Source organism: Zeugodacus cucurbitae, chromosome 6, assembly GCF_028554725.1.
Source record: "Zeugodacus cucurbitae isolate PBARC_wt_2022May chromosome 6, idZeuCucr1.2, whole genome shotgun sequence".
Classification (NCBI taxonomy): Eukaryota; Metazoa; Arthropoda; class Insecta; order Diptera; family Tephritidae; genus Zeugodacus; species Zeugodacus cucurbitae.
In genome coordinates, this window is record NC_071671.1 from 50,070,987 (window position 1) to 50,096,160 (window position 25,174).

Sequence of the window (25,174 nt, forward strand, 5' to 3'; positions counted from 1 at the left end):
ACATTAAGTGTTGTAAAATGTCAGTAGTTTATGGTAGTATGAGTCATTTTTTTATTATTCTACTTCTCTTCCATTATTCTTTCTGAGCCATTAGTTTGTCAGCTTGCCTTAAAGCCATTATTCTTTCTAATATTCTTTATAAGACATTTTAATGGGTAATTTTTATTCATGGCGCATGCGCACACTTTGATTGGTGTGCAAAAAATGCTCATTAAAATAATAACCTATTAAAGTCAGCTCGTCAATGACAAGCAGATTTCGATTTTTCATTGTTAAGGGTTTAAAATCAAATTATATTAAAAAAAAATCGAAAATTTATTATAACATTTTTATTTACATATGTACTTATGTAGGTATGTATAATTATCTTTAAAAGAAATGAAATTATTGAGATTAAAAAATAAAAAATATAATTTAAAATAAAATAAAAATAAATAAATAATTTACAATAAAAATTATAATTGAAAAAAATGTATATTTTTAATAGTTTTAATATCTATTTTTTTCTTTTTTGATTTTTATTTTTATTTTTTATTTTATTTTATTTTTATTATTTTAATTTTTTCAAACTCTTAAGAATATTGAACATAATTTTCAGTAAAAATAGAATTTTGAAATAATTTTAAATTTTGAAAAAAAAAATTTAAAACATAAATTTAGTAGTTATAATATTTTTTTTAGTTTTCTTTTTCTTTTTATTTAATTTTAATTTTATTTTTTAGTTTTCTTTTTATTTAATTTTTTTTTCTTTTGATATAATTATTTTTTGTGTTTTATTTTTTCATTCTTTCTAATCCTAACTAATATTGAAAATAATTTTCAGTGGAATTTCATATATATTTATATTTTTAATAATTTTTAGCTCTCTTCTATTTTTTATTTTGCTTTTATTTTTTAATTTATTTCATTTTGTCTTTATTAATTTAATTTTTAGAATATTGAAAGTGGAATTTTGATTTAAAAATTAAAAATAAAAACTTTTCGAATATAATTTAAAAATATTAATTATAGTTTATATTTAAAAGAGTATTTATTTTGTGTTTTTTTGCAATAATAAAATTAAATTATTAGTGGAAAATAAATTTCTTACTCCAGTTTATATAAGTTTAAATATTAAAAAATGCATATGTTTGCATGCTTTTGAATAAAATCTGTACTTTAAATGTATTACATTTAATTTCAACATGCGAATTTGTGTGTAAAATTTTTTCTGGTTATTAGATACACTCCTTTTAGTAAAATATTTTTTTTTTTTCAAAGAATTTTGATATTTTTGTTTTAATTATTTTAAAAAATATTTTTTAAATATTTATAATATTTATAATATTTTTTTCCAATTAAAATAACTAAAATAAGTAACTCTTTAATCACTAATTATATACACATTAATATAAGAATACAAAAAATACATACGGCTCTAGAGTGAATGTGGGGCGACTGCATATATCAACCGGCATATTGTATATAATTTTTTTTTTACACTTTTACTTAAAAAAAATTTAATCACTATAAAAACACGTAATTTAACCCTTTCAATTAACTAAAGGAAAGTATTGTTAATTTGCATAAACACGCTTTGTGGTCTTGTAATTCTGCTGTGCATTAGATAAGATTTGCTTTTCACTGGCACTTCACTTTATATGCCTATGTCTTTTTATGTTTGTATGTATGTATGCTTTTATTGTGGATGTCCTTTCAGGATAATAAAGCTAAAGGACTTTGTTTTAACACTTTGTTATAATAATTTTTAATGTCTATAATTTGAGAGCGCCAATTTAGGCTGATGTTTTCAGGCGTAGTAATACCGTACAACTGAAACTTGCTTGCGCTTATGAGAGCCACAAATGTGGAGTGTGGCAGTACCGCGGTGGCGAACTCGTCATACATCGGCGCTATGTATGTGTGTACTTTTATCTACATATGTATGTGTTTGTGGAAAGACGTGCAAACTTATAAGCATGCCCAGTTGTATTGTATGTACGAGTATGCGACTTGTATATGGAAGCATTTGTAAGTACTTCTACCTTCCACGCCGCATACACATGCGCTTGTTTGACTTTTTTGCTTGCCTTTTTTTGTTTTGTTACCTTTTGCTTTTTTCCATGTGTGTTTTCGAGAACTTGTACTTGTTTATATTTATTTATCTATTGGCCTTTTTATGTATTTGTATATGAAATCATTGTACATACGTATGTATGTATGTATGTTCGCATATGTACATTTGTCCATGAAGTATATGGCGTGTGTTTATGTGCTGCAATAAATACTGCTCCTCGCCTATAATTGTACGTAGACATGCATGCTATGGATGATCTTGAGCCAACTCGTCTTCTTTTGTAAGTCTTCCCGGTTGTCTGCACATGCATATATATTTACAACACTGATATACCAATTCTATTCTATACTGCAACTAGTTTGCAATGCCAGTTATACTAATATTTAATGGTATATTCCGCTTTTCCTTTTTCCTTTTTACTTAATTCTGAAGTAGTTCTTTCATATAAAAAATTTGTTCATAAGAAAAAATGCCTACATAAAGATATACTGTTCAATACAAATTCATGATTTGTTTGATTGTAAATTTTTTTCCAACTTAACTTATTTAGATATTAATTGCCCTTACTAAATTGATACAATAAGATCAATGGCCTACGAACCTAAATTAGTTTTCTATTGGCTAACAATTAACGCTAGTTTTATGAAAACTAGTTCAATGCAGTTCACGAGTTCTAATAATATTATTTTTCAGTTGTTAGTATTTACATATGTATATATTTAAATACATATTCTCTTATATGTTCATACATATGCGGGGAAAGTGTTGAAAATAAATTATTTTTCTCTCATCATACATTCAACTCATACCAAAATACCTCTTCAGTACTTATTTTTATCAGGAATAAAATAGGCTGAAGCTTAAATTATATACTAAAATCATTACTGTTGCTATCCATTTGCTTTAATAGAGCTTATTCGAATATTAGCGATGAATTATAATTAAAAATAATTATTTTGGTTTCTTCCAGAATAGTTTTGTCGAGTGGTTATCCAGGTCCTGAGCTATCTTGTTTGAACACACATAACATAAACGATTTCAGATTGACTGCCTTCAAAACTATATTTTGAAGCGATGAAAATGCTGGTGGAATTTCGAAAAGTCGAATACCCTAATCATAATATTCTCTAAATGCCTTAAAATGAAAATCGTGTTGGGAATTGGTTGGCTTATATTACCAAATATTCGGTTCCCTTCTTGTCAAAGATAATATTCTCTAAATGCCTTAAAAAGAAAATCGTGTTGGGGATTGGTTGGCTTATATTACCGAATATTCGGTTCCCTTCTTGTCAAAAAATTAAAAGGATAATAACAAAAAAGCAACGCAAGACCATCTGCATAAGTTCTTGAATCATTAAATTAATATAAACTACATATATATTCTGTTGTTGATCGATGTATACCAATATCTTTTATTTATATGAGTTGTTTGTTCGATTCGAAATTTTCTAAGTTTTGGAAAATCGAAGCTGGCTATATACATATATATTAGGTGGTTCTTCATCTTCTCTAGAAGCTCATTTCTGAGGCTAACTTGTCCGTGAATATTTTGCAAAATTTTCAATTTTTTTAAATTAATTTTAAATTAAATTATAATTTTTTATATTAATTGAAATTTTAAACTCATTGTTTCTGGTAGTGACGTAGATACAATACGTAAGTTGTATATATTAAAGTTGAATTCCCACAATTAAGTTGTATTATGAATATACTTATAATTTTTCAACTGTTCATTTTCAAAAATTTCCAATTGTAATTTACCAGATTCTGACATACCGGATTACCGCTTTCTCATACAACTATTATTCAACTTCCCAACTGGGTTTTCGAACACAAAAATTAACATTTAGTGAAAGGTTAAACAATTTATAGACAATGCAACCATAAATCAATTAACCATTTAACTACAATATAGCAACATGCAACCTGTTTGATTCGTCTAAAAAATATGCCTTCAATTGCATACAGACTTGTCATGTAAATATATGCATACCGGTACTTATTACGAGCATGTAAGATATAGTCACATAGGGTTAGTGCTACTACTCGCTATTGCTTATGTCATTTAATTTTTAGAAAGTCATTTTTATTTCGATAACATTGCTAGTATATTTATGCACTGCCAATATAAATACACTGTCATTACAAATATAGATATACATATTTATGTACATATATACATTATCATTATATGTACAATTATATGCTTTTTTACATGTTATGAATGTGAGAATAATCAGACATCGAAATCAATTATTTGAGGCTATAAATGTTTAACTATCCATATTATTTATGGAAATTAGCTTTACCTACTCGTACATGCAAACAAATATATACATATGTACATGTATAATTCTAATGATCGAGAATTATTTTTTTTATGCAAAACAAAAAGGTTTCTTAAAACAACGGTTGGTTTTTAAATTCCCAAGCTACGTACGTATTGTAGTAAGAAGGTTTACGACCAGGAAGTATTGGAAGAGATGCCAAATGTGTTACTAAAGTGGCTGTCGACTCCAACAAAAGGTCAAAGCAAGTAGAGTTACTTCAAATAATAGGCACGGTGTAAATTTGTTAACTAAAGTATATTTTGTTATTCAACATGGGCGATGTACCGATTATAACGACCTATAAATTTTTCGATTTCATTTTTGTATAGATGTAATAGACCGAGGTACAGATTTTTTGTCAAACCATTCTTTTAAATTTTGAGAAAATGAAAAGTCTCTGTGGGTTACACCCGCAAATCCCATTACATTTTTTGTCATTAGTTTCATTGATTTGAGTCGCTTCAGAGGCCTAGTTATTCATAAACGAATTGTCCAACATTACGCTTTGATATCTTTAGAGTCTTGACTCGTTTAGATATACGCTGATTTACACAGTTTTAGGACTTATGTATATCGGATTGTCTCGTACTGAATTTAGCTAACCTCTTAAGAGTGGTTACTTCATTTGGATCAGAGCCCGGATAACATTTATGAAGAAATTTTTTCTTTCAAACACCACAACGAGCTGTGAAATGTATGCACTGTTTTTCTAAAGATTAGGTCTAACTATACAACATACATGTGTATAAAATTTTAGTGGTTTTCTTTTATAAACCCGTTCTAACTTGTCAGCCTGCCTGGTATACATTTTTGTAGAGAGGATAATAGAGGATGGTTATCCATCAAGTGATGAAATACCTTGGACACTAAGACACACCAAATAGTTTTTTTTTCTGAAAAAAGCTATCACAAAGCCATTAACAAACATATTGTCATAAGAAAAGTACTCTTGCAAAGTTCGAGTCTTTGCTATGATAAGACCGCTAATAGAAAGTAGATTCTATGATTTTAGATTTTAATGCCAACAATATTCGCAACCGTGAGCAAACAATAAGCATTTTTCAGCAAACCTAGAAAGTATTATAGTTCAAAATCAGAACTAACAGGTTAGGCTCAACCCACACACATTAACATTAACAGCACATTAACAAACATATTCTCATAAGAAAAGTGCTTTTGCAAAGTTCGAGTCTTTGCTATGATAAGTTTCGCCATGGACGAATTAGTCAAGACGTTTTTTCTTGTCTGATACGACAAGTGCCCCCCATAGCTTCATATGTACCAACCCACACCGAACAAGACAAGACAAAAATATAATTCTTCAAAGACAAACAGGTTCTTAATATATAATACAGATTTATATGTTCTTTCAAAGCGTGCTTTCTAAATTGAATTATTCCTGTTTTAACTTTTTACGTTGATACAAGAACAATGCATACAAAGCGCATGAAATTTTATGAACCCTGCTGAGGAACTACCGGTAATATAGGACAATTTTCCGTAATTTTACCGTTTGTTTCTTATTTAATCTGTATCCTAAAGGTCAAGCTTGGTGTAATAAACTTTGAATAGGATATGACAGGATTTTATATTATCCAAACCTTAGACAATAATTTCATACTGCATCTTCTTATTATAAATCTGCTGATCTGATTCTTTTGAGTAACTAATTTTCTTTCTTTAAAATAAAATTTCATTTTTGACTTATTGCTGATACCATCGCTATTTTAATACTTTTCTAATGATGCATATACGAGCGTGTGGTTCCAAGCAGCAACAGCACACTTGCCTATGGCAACTGCCAAAAACCATAATTATAGCCCAACCAAAAAAAAAGTACTAATCAGCACACAAGTAATTGATGGCTCGAAGTACTAGACACAGTCTATTTTATTTTATTTATATATATTTTTCAAATTTAACCAACCCCACGCCAACAGAAATTGAGAGCATTTTAATTTAACCGCTTATTGGCAAACTGGACACGCACCAAGCATTCGCCCGACAATTCAAAAGTAATAGTGATATTTTTAAATATTTTTGTTTTTTTTTTTTTTTTTTTTGGTTCAATGTCTACTATTGCCAACGACTTTGTTAGAGACCATAGACATTTTGTCGTTGCTACTGTTGTTGTTGTTTTTATGCTGATGACGTTGAGGGCTAGTGATCGCGTGAGCAATACTTTGCTCACGTAGCCGGCTAAAGCACACCGCCAGCGCATGCCAACCATAGCTAACAAATCTAATATAATATATTTGCATACATATGTATATGTATGTATGTGTGTTTATAGTCGTTTAATTATAGATATGTGTTTTTATACGCAAACTTGTGTACTTTGGAACTCGTTGCATTTTTTTCTTAAATTTAAAATTGCAAATTCAAATCATATGCATGTGTGTATATTTTTTTTATTTTTTTATTGTTGTTGTTATTATTGTTTGTTGTGGGTGATGCTGCTTCTCAGGGTTAGCGAGTGCATAGCATTTACAAAGGCCGCATTTAGCAACTAGAACACTAATTATATTTGCATATATTAAACATAGCCGTTATGAATAGGTGTTTGTATGTATGTATGTTATTTTAATTAGCACAATTGACTCATTGTGAGCGGCAAAGTACAAATATTAGAGCAGCACAGCCGGTATGGCAACACTATTAGTAGCGGCAAAACATAAACAAAATAGAATTTAGCGCTTAAAGGTAAATTGAGAAAATGAGAAATTAGAAATAAAAACGAAAAATAAAATATATATATAAAAATGTAAAAAAAAAGAACAAAAACAAGCAAAATTTACAAAACGATCGTCACAAACAATTACATTCTATTTATGTATGTAGAGAAGTGTTATTTACATACTAAATACAAACACACACACCCAGGCATGTGGTAACTACAAACGTTTTGTTGACGCGCTGTACAAGTACAACAAAAGGGAAACCCGCGAGAGAGCCACGCATATACGCTAGTTGATGGAACACAGCTGAGATATATAAACAAAAGAAAAATTTAACGAAAAAAATCATGAAAAAAAACTAATAGGTGAGTTTGTTGCGCTTGAGTCAGCCGATCGCGGCGTGATCGTCACGCATTGCAACGTGATCAGCGCAATTTATGTACATACATATGTATGCATGTAGTCAACATTTTGGCTTTTTTGCATTTCCATTTCCATTTTTGCCTTTTTGTGTGTGTGCGTTTTATTTTGTGCTGGATTTGCGACTTTTGATTTTTGAATATCAACATTGTTGCGCTGCTTTACAGTAAACTCTTTCAATGAAATAAAACCAAAACAATCAAAGCCTCGCAGTGACTGCGTGATATCGCGTGGACGCTTTTGTTGGTCGCCACGATCGTCTGTGCTTTGCTTGTTGACTGCACTTATTGCTTAGTTGTTTAGCTGCGCCTGCGTGATTCTTTCTTTCATTTCATTGCGTTTGCTTGGCATAGAGAGTGATTATGAATAGTTGCGAATTTCTTTTGATGAAAGCAGTGATTGCAATTTGGACTTTTAAGTGCGTTAGCACGCTAATTGCAATTTTATTTCTGTAGCTATAATACTGCTTAAAACGGTTATAGTAATCGTGTACTAAGAGAGTATTATAGTTTTGTCCACATAACGATTGTTTGTAAGTCCTAAAACTAAACGAGTTAGATATAGGGTTATATATACCAAATTGATCAGGGTGACGAATAAAGTTCAAATCCGGATGTCTGTCTGTCCGTCCGTCCGTCTGTCCGTCCGTGCAAGCTGTAACTTGAGTAAAAATTGAGATATCTTAATGAAACTTGGAATACGTGTTCCTTGGCACCATAAGAAGGTTAAGTTCGATGATGGGCGGAACCAAGTTTTACATAAGAAATGGCAGAAGGAAGCTTCACTCAAATTTTTTTACAAAATTAAAAATGGGCGTGGCATCGCCCACTTATGGGTCAAAAACCATATCTCAGGAACTACTCGACAGATTTCAATGAAAATTGGTATATAATATTTTCTTGTCACCCTGACAACACGGTTAACGACTAATTTCCTTATAACTCAATTTTGAATTCCATCTGAATCCTTCACTTTATAATATATACATTAGGAACCAATGAAGATAGCGAAATAAAACTTTACACAAATACTGTATATGATCTGTGGCACCACTTGTGAAAAAATTGTCGAAAACGGACTATAACTTTTCAAGGCCCCAGATATCGAACATGTTGAATTCAGGTTATTCTAGGTTAAATTTTAACCGAAAATCTGGGTAAATCTCTCAGATAATTTAATGTAATTCAGAGGAAATTGTTTTCTTCCAATAGTGCGTCTTTGTTCCAAAAATTATTAAAATCGGGTCACAACATCTCCTAGCTCCCATATACCTAATTACAGGTTTTTAAAAAGCACGGTGGGCTTTATTCCGCATATATGTATTGGTTAATACGTGACATATCTTAGCAAAATTAAGTGAGCATATAGTATTGGATATCTTTAAAACAACATTCGTATTTTAACAAACAATGAAGAACTTCTTCCGGAAGGTTGAATCCTTCTCAAGTATACATTAAATGGTTATGTTAGTATACATAACCATTTAAACTTGACTTGACTGAACAACTGAACAAGATTTCCATTCTGTAATTTTCAAGGAGTTGCGGAGTCATCTATAGATTTTGAATGCTTTTTGTATTAATTATAATAGACAATACAAATCTAATAAATCAGTTTTAATCACTTGAAGCAAAATATTATTAATTGCAGAAATCTAAAAAAATATTCTTGAAGCCTGACTTTTATTCTTAAACTTAGCTTTGCCATGAGAAATCAACAGCTTTCATATTATTTACTTATCTTCTAAGCTCCGCTGAATTTATCGTCGTTCACAATTATTTAAAAAAATCAGTCGCTTACATAATCAATTGCATCAACCGATTTCTGAAAACCGACACTGAAAACTTCTAAAATACTATTTTTGAAAATGTCCCTTTGGTGACCAGTTGTTTGCTTTTAAGAGTTAAAAAATGTTCCAAGGAAACAATTTTATTGTTGTATATGTATCTATAGTATCTATATTTTGCTTCTTTTTAATGTGCAATATATTTTATATGAATATTCATCAAGATTATATAATTAAATATTTAATTGAAACTAATTGACTTGTAAGCGTAATTGACTAAAACTAAGCTGAAGTTTATTATATTTAGTAGACTACATTATTACGTGATGTACTGAGGTGTACAAAGTACGTTACACATCCTCTGCCTGCTATATGTATGGTTCTCTAATCGAAGTGTCATTATATCAAATTGTAACACATCACGTCATAGGACATCATATGTCATTACATCATATCACATGATGTCACAACGCTAATAAGTTATAACACAGAACTTTGCATTGCGTCATGTACATATATGATATGTATTATCCCTACATCACATGTCACATTCCTTAAACGTCACATCATATGACATTATATGACATCACATCGCGTGTACAAGTGTGATGTCGGCATCAACTAAAAGCAATTTTCAATTGAAATTTTTTAAATTATTTTTATTGAAAAATGTGTGCAGAAGATAAAATTATGAAAATCTTAATATATTTAAATATATAAAATAATATATTATATAATAAAATAATAATTTATATAAAAAATTGTTGTGCCATTGTGGCACAAAAGGTGAAATATATACATATGTATGTACATTTCTTTGTTTATATTCACACAATTTTCACAAATAATTAACAAGGTCATGACAAAACTGTAAATTGTCATAAGTGGGGTCTAGAGTATTTAACGTAATTAACATTTAGATGATTATGCACAAATATAAATGTATGTGTGAGTATTGTAGATGGTATGTATGTACACTTTACAAACAATTAGTGTGCTTAAATGAATTCAGAGACGAGCCCACGAAATTAGTAGAGGGTGATGTTGAAATTAAACAAAAAAAAAATGTTTTCAAAAGTTAGTGCAAGTATACCGTCAGTATAGCTAAGATCTTATAAAAGTTCAAACCTAACCTCTGTACCTTGACTAGATCTGAGTAGTAAACCTAGAGATCCGTTGTAAACTTTTAATTCTTTTGATTTAATTTATTTAACATGGTTTGTCATATTTCATGAATTTTTTTTCATTTTTTATACATATTCAGATGCCTATATACACAAAGCAGGTGGGATTACTTTCTTTCGCATGACATTAACCGTCCTTTGTTTATGATTATTCCGTTTGTAAGCCACACAAATTTTGTGTGATAAATGTATTTCTTTTGTTCGAGCCACAATAATATTAAACTTCTCTTAATCTCATTAAACCCTGTAAAAAAGGAACCCACAAAAGACATTGCATTGTAGGTGTGGGTATAAAAAGTAAAAGAGTCCAAAAATAAGTACTCAATTATAAAAAGTGAACATCGAAAATAAAGTCGTCATGTTCAGTTAAAAATTCGGACATATATACATACATATGTATATATATCGAATTATCACATTTAATTTGTTTGTAAGTGCGAATATGCTCGTGTTTTAAGTGCTTGAATTTTCAAGTGGTAAATACCATTTTTTTCGTTCTTCCCACTTAATTGATTTTAATTGAGTATCCAAGCAACTCTTCACATATATAAATTTAAATGGGTGACAAAGGTCACTGTTAAAACAAAAGTTTTTGAAAAATAATATTGAAAATACAGTTTATGACCATATGGAGTGAAAGTGTTGAAGAAATAAGCCTTGAAATTAAATCCGATTTTTATTCAAAATGTACAATTTTATATATTTTATTTGCAAAAACCTGTTATTTGCTCTGAGAAAATTTATTTTATTTATTAATTTACTATTATTTGTGATATTAATTTTTTTTAAATATGTGTTTATTTATAGGTTTAATTATCAATTCATGCTATTTGAGAGTTTGACTGTTTTTAGAGGCAATTTTAGGATATGTTCTAAATTTTCTCATTTTAATTTTAATTATAAACAAATTCGCTTTTCTAAGCTCTGAGTACTAAGAGCGCAATAACTTATCTTTTCAACGCGTCGCTGCCATATTGGCACACTTATATATTTCGTATAAAAAAATATTCATTAATTTAGCAAATATTTCCAGTTGGGTTTCTGTACATAAGTAAATTGTTTATGCATAAAAAACACATTTGAAGTATTTAGCAGTAAAAATACATAAAATTCATGTGCCATATTTTAATAAAGATGTCAATTGAAATTGATTAGATGTTGTTTTCACGCCGTTTTTAATTGACTACACGCACTTTACAGTTAGTTCACTGTTATCTGCGATACATGTTACTGTAAACACTACAGATTAATAAACAATTTAAATTTAGTTAAGTATACAACCGTATAATGTTTTCTTGTAATGCTATCAATTTTTCCATGCGATAAATATTTATTAATTCAAAATTATTTTCCAAAACATGGCAGGATCTCTATATTTTAACGCGCTTCCGAACGACTAATAATGGTTTTTCGGACCACAAATACGGCATTATCAACACAGGCTTAACGGCTATTAAAAAATCATATCTTGAGCGGAACATTTCTTTATGATTCAAGCACACCCAACTTCAAGCTGTCAAAAATTAAATTCTCAACTAATTGTGTTGAAAATAAGATGATTCTTGGCCTTTTTTTGACTCTTCTGGTGCCAATTAAGTTATGGATTTTCTATAGAATGAGTGAAAATGAATTAACACTAAATAAGAAAAGCGTTAAAAGCTCGAAAATCAGATCGCTTAGCCGAAGATCACTTGACGAACTCACCTGGGAGAAAGCAAGCGCGTAAAAACCTTCCTTAGCATTTCTGTGGGTACATGCAGTTAGTTCATCGGGTAATGGCATTCATCTGATTAGTTCACCAATTTTTACCGATAAAATTGCAAGATCATTGTCTAGGTTTTTCTCGACACTGTATGCATACAAATAGACATACAATGTATAATTTAACAAAAAATGTGTTTTTTCCTCTCGAACTGTTAAAATGTACAATTGTATACAAGGATGCTGAGTAAAAAGTTAAATTAATAGCGGAAATTTCTCAAGAGGTGATATGTGTTGTTCGCCAAGTTAATTGGGTTCAATGCCAAATATTTCGTGCTACAAACAATTTAGCGATACATATTAATACATATATATTTATCTATGTATGTACATACATAACAATTGTTGCATTCAGCTGTGGCACAGTAAAAAATATTGTGGTTCTCATGAATTTATACTTTACGAAAATATATTCAATTTGTTCTGTAAACAGTTTTTGCAAATTTTTTATTAATTTTATTATAATAGCAATATTTCATTATAGCCATAATTTGTATTTTTTTCATATTTTTAAATATAAAGCCAACGCAGCATTTTTTACAAAATACATGAATCTTCAAGATTTCATAAATAACCACAGTTGCATCTGCATGTATAATATAATATATTTATATTTATACATACATACTCGTACACATACATATGTATAATAGACCGCATATATGCGTACAATATTTTTTCTTCAAATTGGAATTTCCTTGACGAGTTCGTTGCATTCTCATTGTTCGCTTAACGACTTTTCGAAATTGCAAACTTTTTTACAATGAATATTTCTTATTCTAAAAATATGCTACTCAGCTGTGGGCGTATGCCGTTAATTGCAATGCAACGCTCATTTCTTTCCAATATGTATGTATGTATATGCATATGTATGGAGATTTGTTGGAGTGTGCAATTTATACAGTGAAGCCTCTTATAAATGAACTGTTGCTTTTGTGATTTAGAGAAATTTTAAATTTTCCCTTTTTTTAAATATTTACCATTTCAAAATTAAAATGTAAAAATAATATATATTATTTAATATTGTTATTGTATAAGTATATTTTTTTAACAGAAAGTTTTTCTACATAACGCTTCTGCCATCTTCGTACTGACTGGAGTTGAGAGTTTTGTGTTTTTTGAGTAATTCGACAGTCTTTGAAGTCGACAACTTCTTACATTATAATAAAATCGTAACCCAATAGTAAAAGGAAATACCGTGGAACTTCCATAACTCGAACTTCTATATCTCGAAGATCTCTATAACTCGAACTTTTGCATTGGCAACAGCGTTTCGAAATCAAATTTCATACAAATTTCCTTCCATAACTCAAAATTCCCTAACTCGAAGTTCCCCATAACTCCAACTTTTGAAGTGGCAATAGAAGGCAACTTTCATAATATTACACTTATGGATTGCATAAATCATCTAACAAAGGCATGGGATATAGACGCCAAGAGCCAAACTATATCAAAGTTTATAAATCTCATTTTACAGTTTTTTGAAAAAATTGTATGTTTTAATGAAAATTCTATAACTCGAAGTCTCTCTAACTCGAAGTTTTTTGTGGATTAACAAAAAAGTTATAATAAAAATATAAAAATCCTTCGTTGAATAACTAAATAATTTTATTTCTTATATAAAAAAGTATGCATAATTCGAACAAAATCTTTTCATAATTTTTTAACATTTTTGAAATTTTTAAACCCATTTAACCCCGTAAGTGCTATGTATGAGAGTTCCACTGTTATTTAAAGGAAAACGTCTCATCTAACCGAATTAAGACAAGAAGGTTTTGTCTTATCGATTGTTTATCTAATCATCTCAACTTAAAGCAATAGAAATATCAAATAGTTTCAGTTTTCACCTTCAAGTAATATTAGTTTTAAACAACTCTTTCGGTATTCACTCTTACGCTGTTTTCTCATTTTATCTCATGTCATTAGGTTATGAATTGCATCCTCATCTAGTATAGTAACTTGTTATATGGAATCAACAAGTAAATAAAATTGACGATATGTCAAATCGAATTTCTCTCTTGAAAAATAGTGAGAAAATATTTATGCCAAGTTCGATCCTGGTTACAAAGGTTATGTTGAAAATTACTAAAAATGCTTTAATTCAATAAGGAAAAACAACAAACAAATTTTATTACAAAAATGGTACAGAAGGGCTGCACTAAAATAGGTATACACAATTTTAAATGGGCCATATCTCCCAAACTACTCCATCAATTTTAATGAAATTCAATTCATAATTGGGTCATCATTGGAATTCCAATGATATGTTAAGAAAATCGGTCAAATCGGTTCACAACCACGCCCACTTCCCATATACCCGAACTTTGAAGTCGATCTGAAGCGTTTACTTTACAATATATAAAGTGAGAACTAGTGAAGATATCGGATCAGAACTTTGCACAAATACTGCATTTATAGTGTGGCATTTCTTTTCCATTTTGCCGAAAATATAGATAAGTCTCTCAGATGTTTTGAAGAAATTTAGAGAAATTCTTCCAATAATATGTCTCCGTGCCAAAAATTAGTGAAATCGGGTCATAACTTGCCCTAGCCCATATACCTAATTTAAGGATTTTCAAACTTTCAATGGACTTTATGCCATACATATGCCGAATATGTGGGTCAAATTGTGTGTTATATTGAGAGAATTAAATAAATAAATAGCGAGAGTGTAAAATGTTCGGTTAAACCCGAACTTAAATTTGTTTCAATTTTATTTTATTTATTTTTATGATAAAGAGCTAGAAATTCGATGGAACATGCAAGAAGAGGATTTCGAAAAAAAGATTTGAGAAAAAAATCGAGAAGATGTTCATAAAGAGAAGTTTCACTGTATGCTATCTACATTTGTATTTACACACACACATATGTGTAATTCAAAATATGTATATACCATATAAAAAAACGAAAGTATATACATATACAATATATGAACAATTTGAAGAACTCTTTGCTCGAAGAAAGCGCAACAGCAAATGCATAACCACTAAATTAGTATTTAAGTATTTTGGTCACAATCGAAACGCATTTCACAACTACAATGCAAATATAATATAATTTATATGTGCGAATATGTATGAATGTACATATGTACACGTGTTTGAAAAACATGCGCGTTTGCCTTCAAGTATTAATTAATTTTGGTAATAAAGAGCTTTGTTGACCATAATCAACGTACATTGTTTTGCCACTTTCAGCTTGCTTACTGAAGATAAAGATCTGATTTATTATGTACAAGAATATATAACTATACTATCGTTATATACTATAGGTGCGTATGTAGATTACCACCAGCGGTCAGCAACTAAAAAACCACAACACTTCAGTATTCTACAATAAATATGACTTTAGAATTAGCTTTGCTTTGATTTTGTTGTTGTTTAGTTTTTTTTCAAATTGTTTCGAGATATGACGTCGCTCTTTCGATTTACGAACAATATCACTAATTTATTACTAAACAATTTAACTTCCTTAATTATTTTCAGTTTTGCACTTACACTTGCTCAGCCATTGTTGTTGTTTTGGATTTGAATTTTTACGCTTGTGCGTGAATTGTTGGAAAACAGTTTTTTTTTTCAATTTTTAGGTAATAATGGACCTAACCAAAAAGTTGTTCACACAGCGCTGCAGCAATGATTACGAGCGATTTTTGTTTGCACTGAAAGCGTTTTGTATGAAATGATTCGCGTGTGTTTTTGTTTAAGAAGCATCTAAAGTGTTGAATACTTTGCAACCGTATGATTTGAATTTTGTGTTGCTTTCCGCAGACTCAGTGCCGCAAAAGCGCAAGCAATATATGTACGTTATGTACATACATATATATGCATTGCTTTTACATATGCAAATATTTTCTCTTATTTTGTACACATATATGAGATTCTTGTATGTAAATATGTTTATTGGAACATGCATTTATGTATATTTATATTTTTTGTTTTTGTTTACACCCAAAACAAAAGCACTGCATCATTCAAGATGGCGCTGCTTTCTTTGTACGCTCGAGCTGCATACTATATATGCTGCGGGATTAATGAGTTAGGCATTGACCTTTGCAAACCAATATACTGTGTAGAAGAGCTAGTTATAGACAAGCGTAGGAAATGTCTCTTATATTGGGATAAAATTTTGGACATATTCGAAAAACAAGCAAAGAACTTTATAGTTCATAGAACCCCACTGTGTTCTGATTTTGAAGACACGTTTTTCCTTTTCCCCTTTTTATTGGAAAATAATTTTAATCTATAAAGACACCTTTTTATTTTTCAAACAATAACAGTAAAAGATCTTTGATTTTCTTAGGGATTATAAGCAAATTCCATTTGTTGTTCGTTAATAGACTGGGTGAGTTAGGTTTCAAACTTCTCGAACGCCATATACAAAGTCATGCGACAATACCTACTTGCTTTAATGTGGAGTTCGAATAGGTTCTAAATCTACTAAATCGGTTTTTGTAGTCGTATAAAACATCCCCTTTATAGTTCCAGAAAATACTGCTCAGGTGGTGGATTCTTTTAGGGGAGATTGTTCGTTTACAGTAGTAAAACAGTTCCACGTGTGTACGAGGATAGTAAGAACAATTTTTTTTCTCAACTCAATTAGTGCGAACTCTCCTAGTGCGAACTTTTCGCTCCGTACTGAACTCTCAAGCGCGTACGTGGGAGGTTTTGAAATTTTGTTCATCAAGTAGCTGTGAGCGCTCGTTACTCGACTCTCTGGCATGCGATTGTGATGCGATGAGAATGAACTTTCAAGACGATTTTCAGTTTCAGATTAAGATTTTCCCTCACGGAGTCTTTTTGATACCCTCACCTGCGAACTATTTGAAGAAAGTTGAGATTCTAGCAATAAATATAGCCTATGTTACTCGAGGTGTACGTAGCTTTCCAATGGTGAAAGAATTTTTGAAATCGGCACAGTAGTTTTTGAGTTTATTCATTACTTATAATAGTAGTATAGATTGTCCTAGCCGAACATTTTCTCTTATTATGTAAACAATAAGTAGAATAAGAATCAAATTATCTTAAAAGTAGAAATCGCATCACCAGTTCCCAAAGTTATAAATTGTTATAATTTTGTAAAAAGCTGAAATAGTCGAATATTGTTCTTTTTTAAATTTTGAAAAACTTGGTCGACTTCAAGAAAGTCGACTACTTGGATTTTTTGTTTTTGTTCACTGAGCATTTCAAATCATTTACTCTCTTTAGAAAACATATTTGAATGAGACCGTTTTTGAATAAAAAGAATACACTTGAAGGCTATCGTAGAAAGATAAATGTTTGATAGCAAAAATCAAGCGAGATTCCGCAAACCAATCGTTCAAAAACGTAGTGTTGTGGTTTTGTTCTTCCAAATATAGATGGTTTTATTTGACAGGCGAAAACTACTGTTAAAAGAAGACGGACCAAAGACATTTTTATTCAAACGAAATTTCGTAATGCTCAATGCAAATATAATGGTATTTTATAATCATAAATTTAAAAATATTATTGTCAAAGCACAAATTGATCGAAAATTGTCGATTTCCGTTGAAATATCAAAAGAAGAAAAAAAGGCTATTATTAGCTATAAAATATGGTCAATGTAATTACAAAATCATACATACATATGTATGTATATATGTATTTACATTACCTTTATCGGAAATCAGTCTCATAAGAACATCTGATAAATACTCCTTTAGATCCCTTTTATTTTATGAAACAAACTGTTCGTTTAGATATTGTGTGGAGACTAATTGCACATATGGGACTTGTATAAATATAAAACACTTTAAATGTATATACATTATGGAAGGTTTTATAGAAATATAAAAGAATTTATACTAAAAGAAATGCAATTCCAATACTCCTCCAACTGATATTAGCTTCTTCAAGGGAGTGAACGATAAGTCCTGCGTAATATGGTATAAGTTCGAACTACTTAAAATTAGAAATTTTCTTTGAATATTTTTTCCGTATGTATGCAGTTATTCTTGTCTGTTTTTATATCTTTATATTCCTTTTTATATTTAATACCTCTCTCTGCACGAACATAAAATATTTATATGTAATAACACTGAAGTTATTAATTTTCAGCTAGTTCACATAATAGTTTAGTTGATTATTAATGAGACAATAAAATTAGTTTAAAGTGTTTATTTGAACGAACCAGGGAAAGCCCTGGTTAATATATTTCATACATTTTGATATGCATTTAATTGTGTCATATTTATACTTGGTTTATAATGCACTGTTAAGTCTGAACTTTGATCTTTCTTATTAGCTTTCAAATCTTCTTTGAATAATCCTATAATTTGAGAACAAAAAAAAAATAAAATTGAAAAAAGGAACAAGAAATTAATTCAAAACTTCTTTATTAAAGTCACAATATTATCCATTTATTTGTGGTAGCCACTGTAGCTGCATGCATAGGTATTTCTTTTAACAGAGACTCAAATTAAAAGAGACACTCATTTTTTTGATTGTCACGCAATATAAATATAAAAAGTGAAATTATTATTATTATAATATTGAATATAGAAATTATAATTATTTCTATTAATTTGCATTTATTGAGCGCCGCTAATTTCCATTTAACTCGTTTCTAGGCGTATTTCCTAGTATACCTACATCTTTAATTGTTGAAAGTGGAATGTCAAGAGAAAGAGGTCAACAATGGCCTCTGGCACTACCGTTATTATGCTTTATGCTGTCAATTAATTACGTTTTACGTTAAATTAATGCTTTTGATTAAAGTAGAAATTATTACTTTTTTGACCACTGTTGGACTTCACCTTTCCGTAATTATCGAAAGGAATTTCACAAATAATTACAGCTATTACATTTCAAAATTCATACATACATACATCTGTACATTACTCAGAATGTACATAAATATAAATATACATACATACATGGAACTTTACTTACGCTCAACTTTAGGAAAATTCGATAAAGTCCGAAGTGACACAGCGGCAGTTTTTCCTCATGCACGACTTCAGTTTTCTAAATAAAAAATTTAAATTGCGTAATATTAGTTGATTTTCACAGAGATTTAATTATCGCTCTTCATGGCTTACCACGGCGATTCGTTTCCTTTTCACAACCGAGCTGCTGCGGAATATTTGCTGTATTCGTAGTTTATTGAACAGTTCCAATAATTACACAATAACTTCTTTAAACACTAAATTTATTAGGAATCAGTGTTTGTTTTTAGTTTTTTTTTTTATTACAAATATTGGAAGTCCAAGTTGAAATTTAGATTTAATATTTTCGTGTGTTTTTAGTTCTTTTTTTCTCTCGACTGTGTTTGGGTTTTTGGCGATAACTAACTGTTAACTGCGTACAAAAAATTTGACTTTGAAGTCTCCTTTGGTAGCGACGACTACTGGCAAATAAAAGGTCGCGTGTATTGTTGCAATACTTTTAAGCGCCCAACCACCCCCATTTCGGACATTGCGCAGGCACGTAATGCGCATTATCCTCTCACATACGTTCCACATGGAGTCCAAAGTTTATATAACAGCAATAATTGTATTTTAAATTTTATAGCCATTTGTAAATAAAACTATGTACGCTTGTTTGTAAATATGTAATACTGGTCAGTGAAAAAGTGAAGCTAAACAATGACTAATAAAGTCAGTTATTTTTAAGAGTACCTCTATTTTGATTCTGGACAGTTAGTTGTTGATATTGATGATTTTAAGGGTTAATGGTTTTCAAGGGTTCTTCATCAATTAATAAATATGATCCTTCTTTACTTTATGTATTCTTGCCGATTTCTGATAACTTGCTTTAAGTTTATAAATAAGCGACTTTATTCATATTTATTAGTATACTTCGAGGTATTTTTATAGTATTTTTCTTTGAATTGTGATTTGGTCGAACTAAATTTTCCTCTATATTGGGGTCTGATTTCTGCAGCATCCATTTCCTGCCACTTAATTCCTTCAGATTAAAATGTTATTAAAGCATTTTCTGGAGGATACAGTAAGTGACACAGAGAGCTTGGGAACTCATAAAAAATATGTTTTCACTTATGCTATTAACGATTTAATCAAAAGCCAATGAAATTATAGATAAGGTAGATTGCCAAGGCGCTAAGCATATAATAAAGATATATCTAGTTAAATATTGGTGATGCGAATACTTCGTCATACTCTTACTAAAAGATCCGAATTTTATAAGAAAAATTATCGAATAGAGGTGGCAGGACAGTCTGCGAACGCAACACAGCAAATGGGCAAATTTCTACAACAAACTGTCTTATAACAGTCCAGGTTACCGGTATTGATTCGGATCTTATCCGATGAAGTGCTATTATTAAAACAAAAAAAGGAAGATTTGGGAACATGCGACATCTTTCTGTTTCTGAAATTCGACAAGGACTCCATATTAAACGGATTAAATTTAACTTACAGTCATTTTCTATTACATTAGTTTCAATACCTAGAAACTTAATTTTTTATAATTTTTTAATTGATATATTTTATAATAAAAATTTAATAATATTTATTTTAGTTTAATATACATCATTTGTTCAATGTGAACATTTATTTTGTTGATTTTTTTCTCTTATTTTACCATATACTTATTATATTTATGTTTTATATTCTTATATATTTATGACAAATTTAATGCTCTTATAATTATTATAATAATTGTACTTAATATTTTTTAATTAACTGTCATTCATCTACATGTAAAGTTTGCGCAAATCTTTCGCGAATAGAAATTAATACATTTGTACACCCTGTGTCGCGAATGCAACCGTGCTTAAACGTGGTCTTCGAATTTCGAATTGCATTATTAAAATTCGGCGACGTCATTTCGACTTTCGAACCAACCTCTACCTATTCGGTGTGGTAGTGCGATTACTATTATTTCATTTTCAATTCTTGAATCGTACAAAAGTTCATCACTTATACGGTGCTTGTTGTTGTAGTTTTATACAATTAAACGCAAATAGAAAACTCAATAAAATATAAAAAATATATAATGGCTGCCGAAGGAGAAGTTAAACTTTACTCACGCGAGGAAATCTCAAAACATAATTCAAACAAAAACACCTGGTTGATCATCCATAATAACGTGTACGATGTGTCGGAATTTTTAAATGAGGTAAGTAGGTAAAAATAATTAAACGTAGTAGAAAAAACAGCCGCAGAGTTCAGGTCAATGTGCGTATAAATTTCAATAATATGTGCACAGCGTAACATATGGCGCCATAATTTTCAAACTCGGCTCATTATTGAACTTGAACTGAATATTTTATAATAGCGGTCGTCGTACAAAACAGAACTAGTAAATTTTATATAAAAATATTTGTATGTATGTGTTTGTTAACATGTTGCGCTTCATGATCTTATGCTTTCAAACTTAAAGTTCATAGCACATATTTAGTGAATCTACATATAAATATGTATATATTTGTCGCTGTGAGAGGTTGTTAATTATAGTTAAGGGGAAAACATATGTTTTATAGTATTTAATTTAAGCATTTGTTTAGTATTGAACGCCGTTAATTAATTTTAGATACATGTTTAAAGTAATTTGTTTAAAAGTTGTTCTCGTCACCATATACATCGTATTGTAGAATAACTAATGCTGTATTTTTTAAGTAAACATTTGAAGTGTATGCGTGCTAATAATCACATTAGTCAGCTAGCCGATTGAAATGTTATCATTGCTGTATCATTCCATAATACTAGTTAGCTTGCACACCGACAAAATTCATAAGTATTCTAGATTAATATTTGTACTTTTTTTAGTTTTACGGTACAAAGTTCTCAACTAATGTTTAGCGAAATCAATATGAAGGAGCATGTGTATGTCATAGCTAAATTGCAAATATTCAATAAATTTAGTATTCAAAACTGTAAAGTTATTTCATTAAAAATTTTCACGTCACACAATTTCCTATTAATGTATTAATAAATGTCTCTCCGTTTATTTCCATTGTTCAACATGCATTCGTTTTGACGATGTCTAGTTTTTTGCACAATATATAGTATAAACGTCGATATATATATATATATATACATATCGTTTTTTAAAGGTTTTGCACAACCGCATTTGCATTTCGTATTGCATTCGTTCGACTTTTGTTACGTGTAGGGTCCCACACATCTATGTTGCAATATTATTTTTTGGGTCAATATGTCAAACACTCTTTTACTTGTTTTTGCTCTTCGCTAATTTCATACTTTATAAATGTTTCAATCAGCTTTTATGCATGACTAAGTGTTTTGCAAGGCGCTGATATTACATACATTATCTTAGTTTGACTGCTTATACATCTTATCAATTTAAAATATCAATGTTATATAAGTTTGTACTTATCAAAAACGCTGTCAAAATTGTGCATGTCATTATAAAAACAGCTGGGTTATATTTTCAAAAGCACGCCATAAGTGGAAAAGTATACATATTAATATAATAATTTCATATTTGTGTTACACACATGCTATTGTGTTGTTTGAGAAATCTTTTTAGTGTGCTGCATTGATAAGACTATATATGACAGTTTCACAAACAAATATAATAATATTAAATTTGTTGACTTGATTTTTTCGGCGTACAATTTGAAAACCTTTAGTGCAAATTAATTTAAAAAGTTTTTTATAATTATATACAATTGAAGAAGTTTCCTTTAAAATAAATGTAAGAACGTGCTTTTGAAATTGCGACAAATATTTTATATTTTATTTAGCACATCCGTTGAAAATGGGAATATGTAAAATTAACTACAAGTTATATACGTATGCCTTTACATTTATATGCGACGAAGTGATTAGATATGGTGATTAAATGCAAATATTTAGTCAAAGTTCAGGTGAACAAAAAAAGCAAGAAAATGAAGCGCTAAACAAAAAACACATACAAAATAAAAGCATTTATATATCGGACCTAATAACTTTTCATCTCAAGTTCAATAGGGAGTAAATCTATATGCATACATAAGTACAAATATAAAGTAATGAACAAATGTTGGCATATTTTTAAGAGCCAAGCATTCAAATTCAATTGTTTAACATAAATGCGGTGGAGTTGCGACACGTTACTACGGCGCGTTTTAGAATTTTGTGCGTATTGTGTTGAATAAAACATTTTTGTCTTATCCAAATAGTGATTTCAGTACAGACAATACACTCCATTCATTTTACTTTGTATAGCACTTAATTTAATATTGAATTTCAATTTTAGCATCCCGGCGGTGAAGAAGTGCTGATCGAACAAGGCGGCAAGGAAGCCACAGAGAGTTTCGAAGATGTCGGCCACAGTTCGGATGCTCGTGAAATGATGAAAAAGTACAAAATTGGCGAACTAGTCGAAGCCGAACGTACGAATGTGCCGCAGAAGAGCGAACCCACATGGAATTCCGATCAGAAGACAGAAGACTCATCAATGCGTTCATGGCTATTACCATTGGTGCTCGGTTTAGTGGCTACAATTCTCTACAGATATTTCTTTAAAGTGTAAATGTCGCTAAACAAAACAAAACAAAAAAAGCAGAGCAAACAACAAATCATTTTACGATTAATTTCCTTTGTCGTTGCGTTGTAAAGTTTATTTAAGAAACCATTCCCTTTAATTAATTAGTAAAAAACAAAAACAAAGAAAGTGTCTGCATTTATGCCTACGTCTATGTACTACATGCACAAAACCGTACCAAACAGGATGGACTACTTCAAAATATTTCGCATACAAATGTAAAGTGTATAATGGTTGCTGCTTGCTTAATAGATAAATTTTACCATATGTAATTTTTTAAAGAGAAAAATGTAAAAAATTTATTATACATAATACATATGTTTACATTCTATTGATGAGGAAATTATACAAATAAATATGTATAAGTACTTGGGTATATCTGTTGCATTTTCATTCTCTTTTTTTATATTTTAAATGCAAATTTCTTGTTTCGCAGCGCTTCCGTTATTGTTTATTTTTGAAAAAATATTGCATACTTTTAGGATATTTTTTTTAACATTGGAGTTTTGTTAAAAGTTGTATAAGGAATATTTTTATAATATTTTACGAAATTATTTGTTTTATTATCCTTGATAATTTTTCTCTGTAATTGCATATATCGATTCGTTGAGAAAGGCGTGAATTTCCTCAGGCTCGTGCTATTATGATCACTTCATTCGGCTAATACTGTAATTTTAAAATCAACAGTTTTGAGTATCGAAAAATCTATTTCTTCGTCGCTACACATAATTAGTATTGTATTTATTTATTAATTTTTTAATTATTTATTTTTGTTTTAATTTTTGTATTTCATGATTTTATACAAAAAAAAAATCATTCCGTTCATTTTTTTCAATTTTCGATAATTTTTCAATTTTATGAATTTATGCAATTTTTTTCATTTTATATTTTTTAGTCTTTATATTTAATTTTTTATTTTAAAATTTTATTTTATTATTTTTATATTTATTTTTTATATGCAATTTTTTTAATTTTTATACTCTGGCAACAAAGCTGCTAAGAGAGTATTATAGTTTTGTTCACATAACGGTTGTTTGTAACACCCACAACTAAACGAGTTAGATATAGGGTTATATATACCAAAGTGATCAGGGTGAAGGGTGGAGTTCTAATCCGGATGTCTGTCTGTCCGTCCGTCTGCGCAAGCTGTAACTTGAGTAAAAATTAAGATATCTTGATGAAACTTGACACACTTGTTTCTTGGCACCATAGGAAGGTTGCTTTCGAAGATGGGCACAATCGGACCACTGCCACGCCCACAAAATGGCGGAAACCGACATAAAGTGCCATAACTAAGCCATAAATATTTGGATGTATTTTTTTTTTAGAAGTGGGCGTGGTCCCGCCCCTACTAAGTTTTTGTACATATCTCGTAAACTACTTAAGCTATATCAACCAAACTTTCTAGAGTCGTTTCTTTTAGGTACTAGCTTATACAGTCCAAAAATGGTGGATATCGGATTTTAACCACGCTCACCTCCCATTCAA

At 29.8% G+C, this 25,174-nt stretch overlaps 3 protein-coding genes across 5 annotated transcripts in view; 2 read left to right on the forward strand and 1 right to left on the reverse strand.

The window, feature by feature from the left end:
* Positions 1-19,523, reverse strand: part of LOC105217359 (uncharacterized) — a 28,319-nt gene extending 8,796 nt beyond the window's left edge. The window contains exons 1-2 of one of the 3 annotated variants that reach the window (XM_011192315.3): positions 19,273-19,523; positions 19,124-19,198 (exon numbers count right to left, since the gene is read on the reverse strand). Coding sequence is in view for 2 of the 3 variants with exons in the window: in XM_011192313.3 (XP_011190615.1) it covers positions 1,414-1,457 (44 nt within the window). In the remaining variant the exon portion in view is untranslated. Of the gene's footprint in view, positions 1-1,413; positions 1,831-15,712; positions 15,970-19,123; positions 19,199-19,272 lie in introns of those variants that run through there. The other 2 variants (XM_011192314.3, XM_011192313.3) reach the window with 2 other exon arrangements.
* LOC105217363 (uncharacterized) overlaps positions 1-25,174 on the forward strand; it is a 57,251-nt gene that overhangs the window by 13,992 nt on the left and 18,085 nt on the right. The window lies entirely within an intron of this gene.
* Positions 21,021-24,062, forward strand: LOC105217360 (cytochrome b5). The gene is made up of 2 exons (XM_011192316.3): positions 21,021-21,313; positions 23,399-24,062. Exons 1-2 carry the CDS (start codon positions 21,191-21,193, stop codon positions 23,672-23,674), a joined length of 399 nt encoding a protein of 132 aa, XP_011190618.1. The 5' UTR covers positions 21,021-21,190; the 3' UTR covers positions 23,675-24,062.

Excerpts from the sequence above, each read along its gene's own strand:
- LOC105217360 (XM_011192316.3), top strand. The coding sequence starts at position 21,191 with ATGGCTGCCGAAGGAGAAGTTAAACTTTACTCACGCGAGGAAATCTCA. Across the intron at positions 21,314-23,398 it reads TGTCGGAATTTTTAAATGAG|CATCCCGGCGGTGAAGAAGT; the intron begins GTAAGTAGGTAA and ends TTTCAATTTTAG.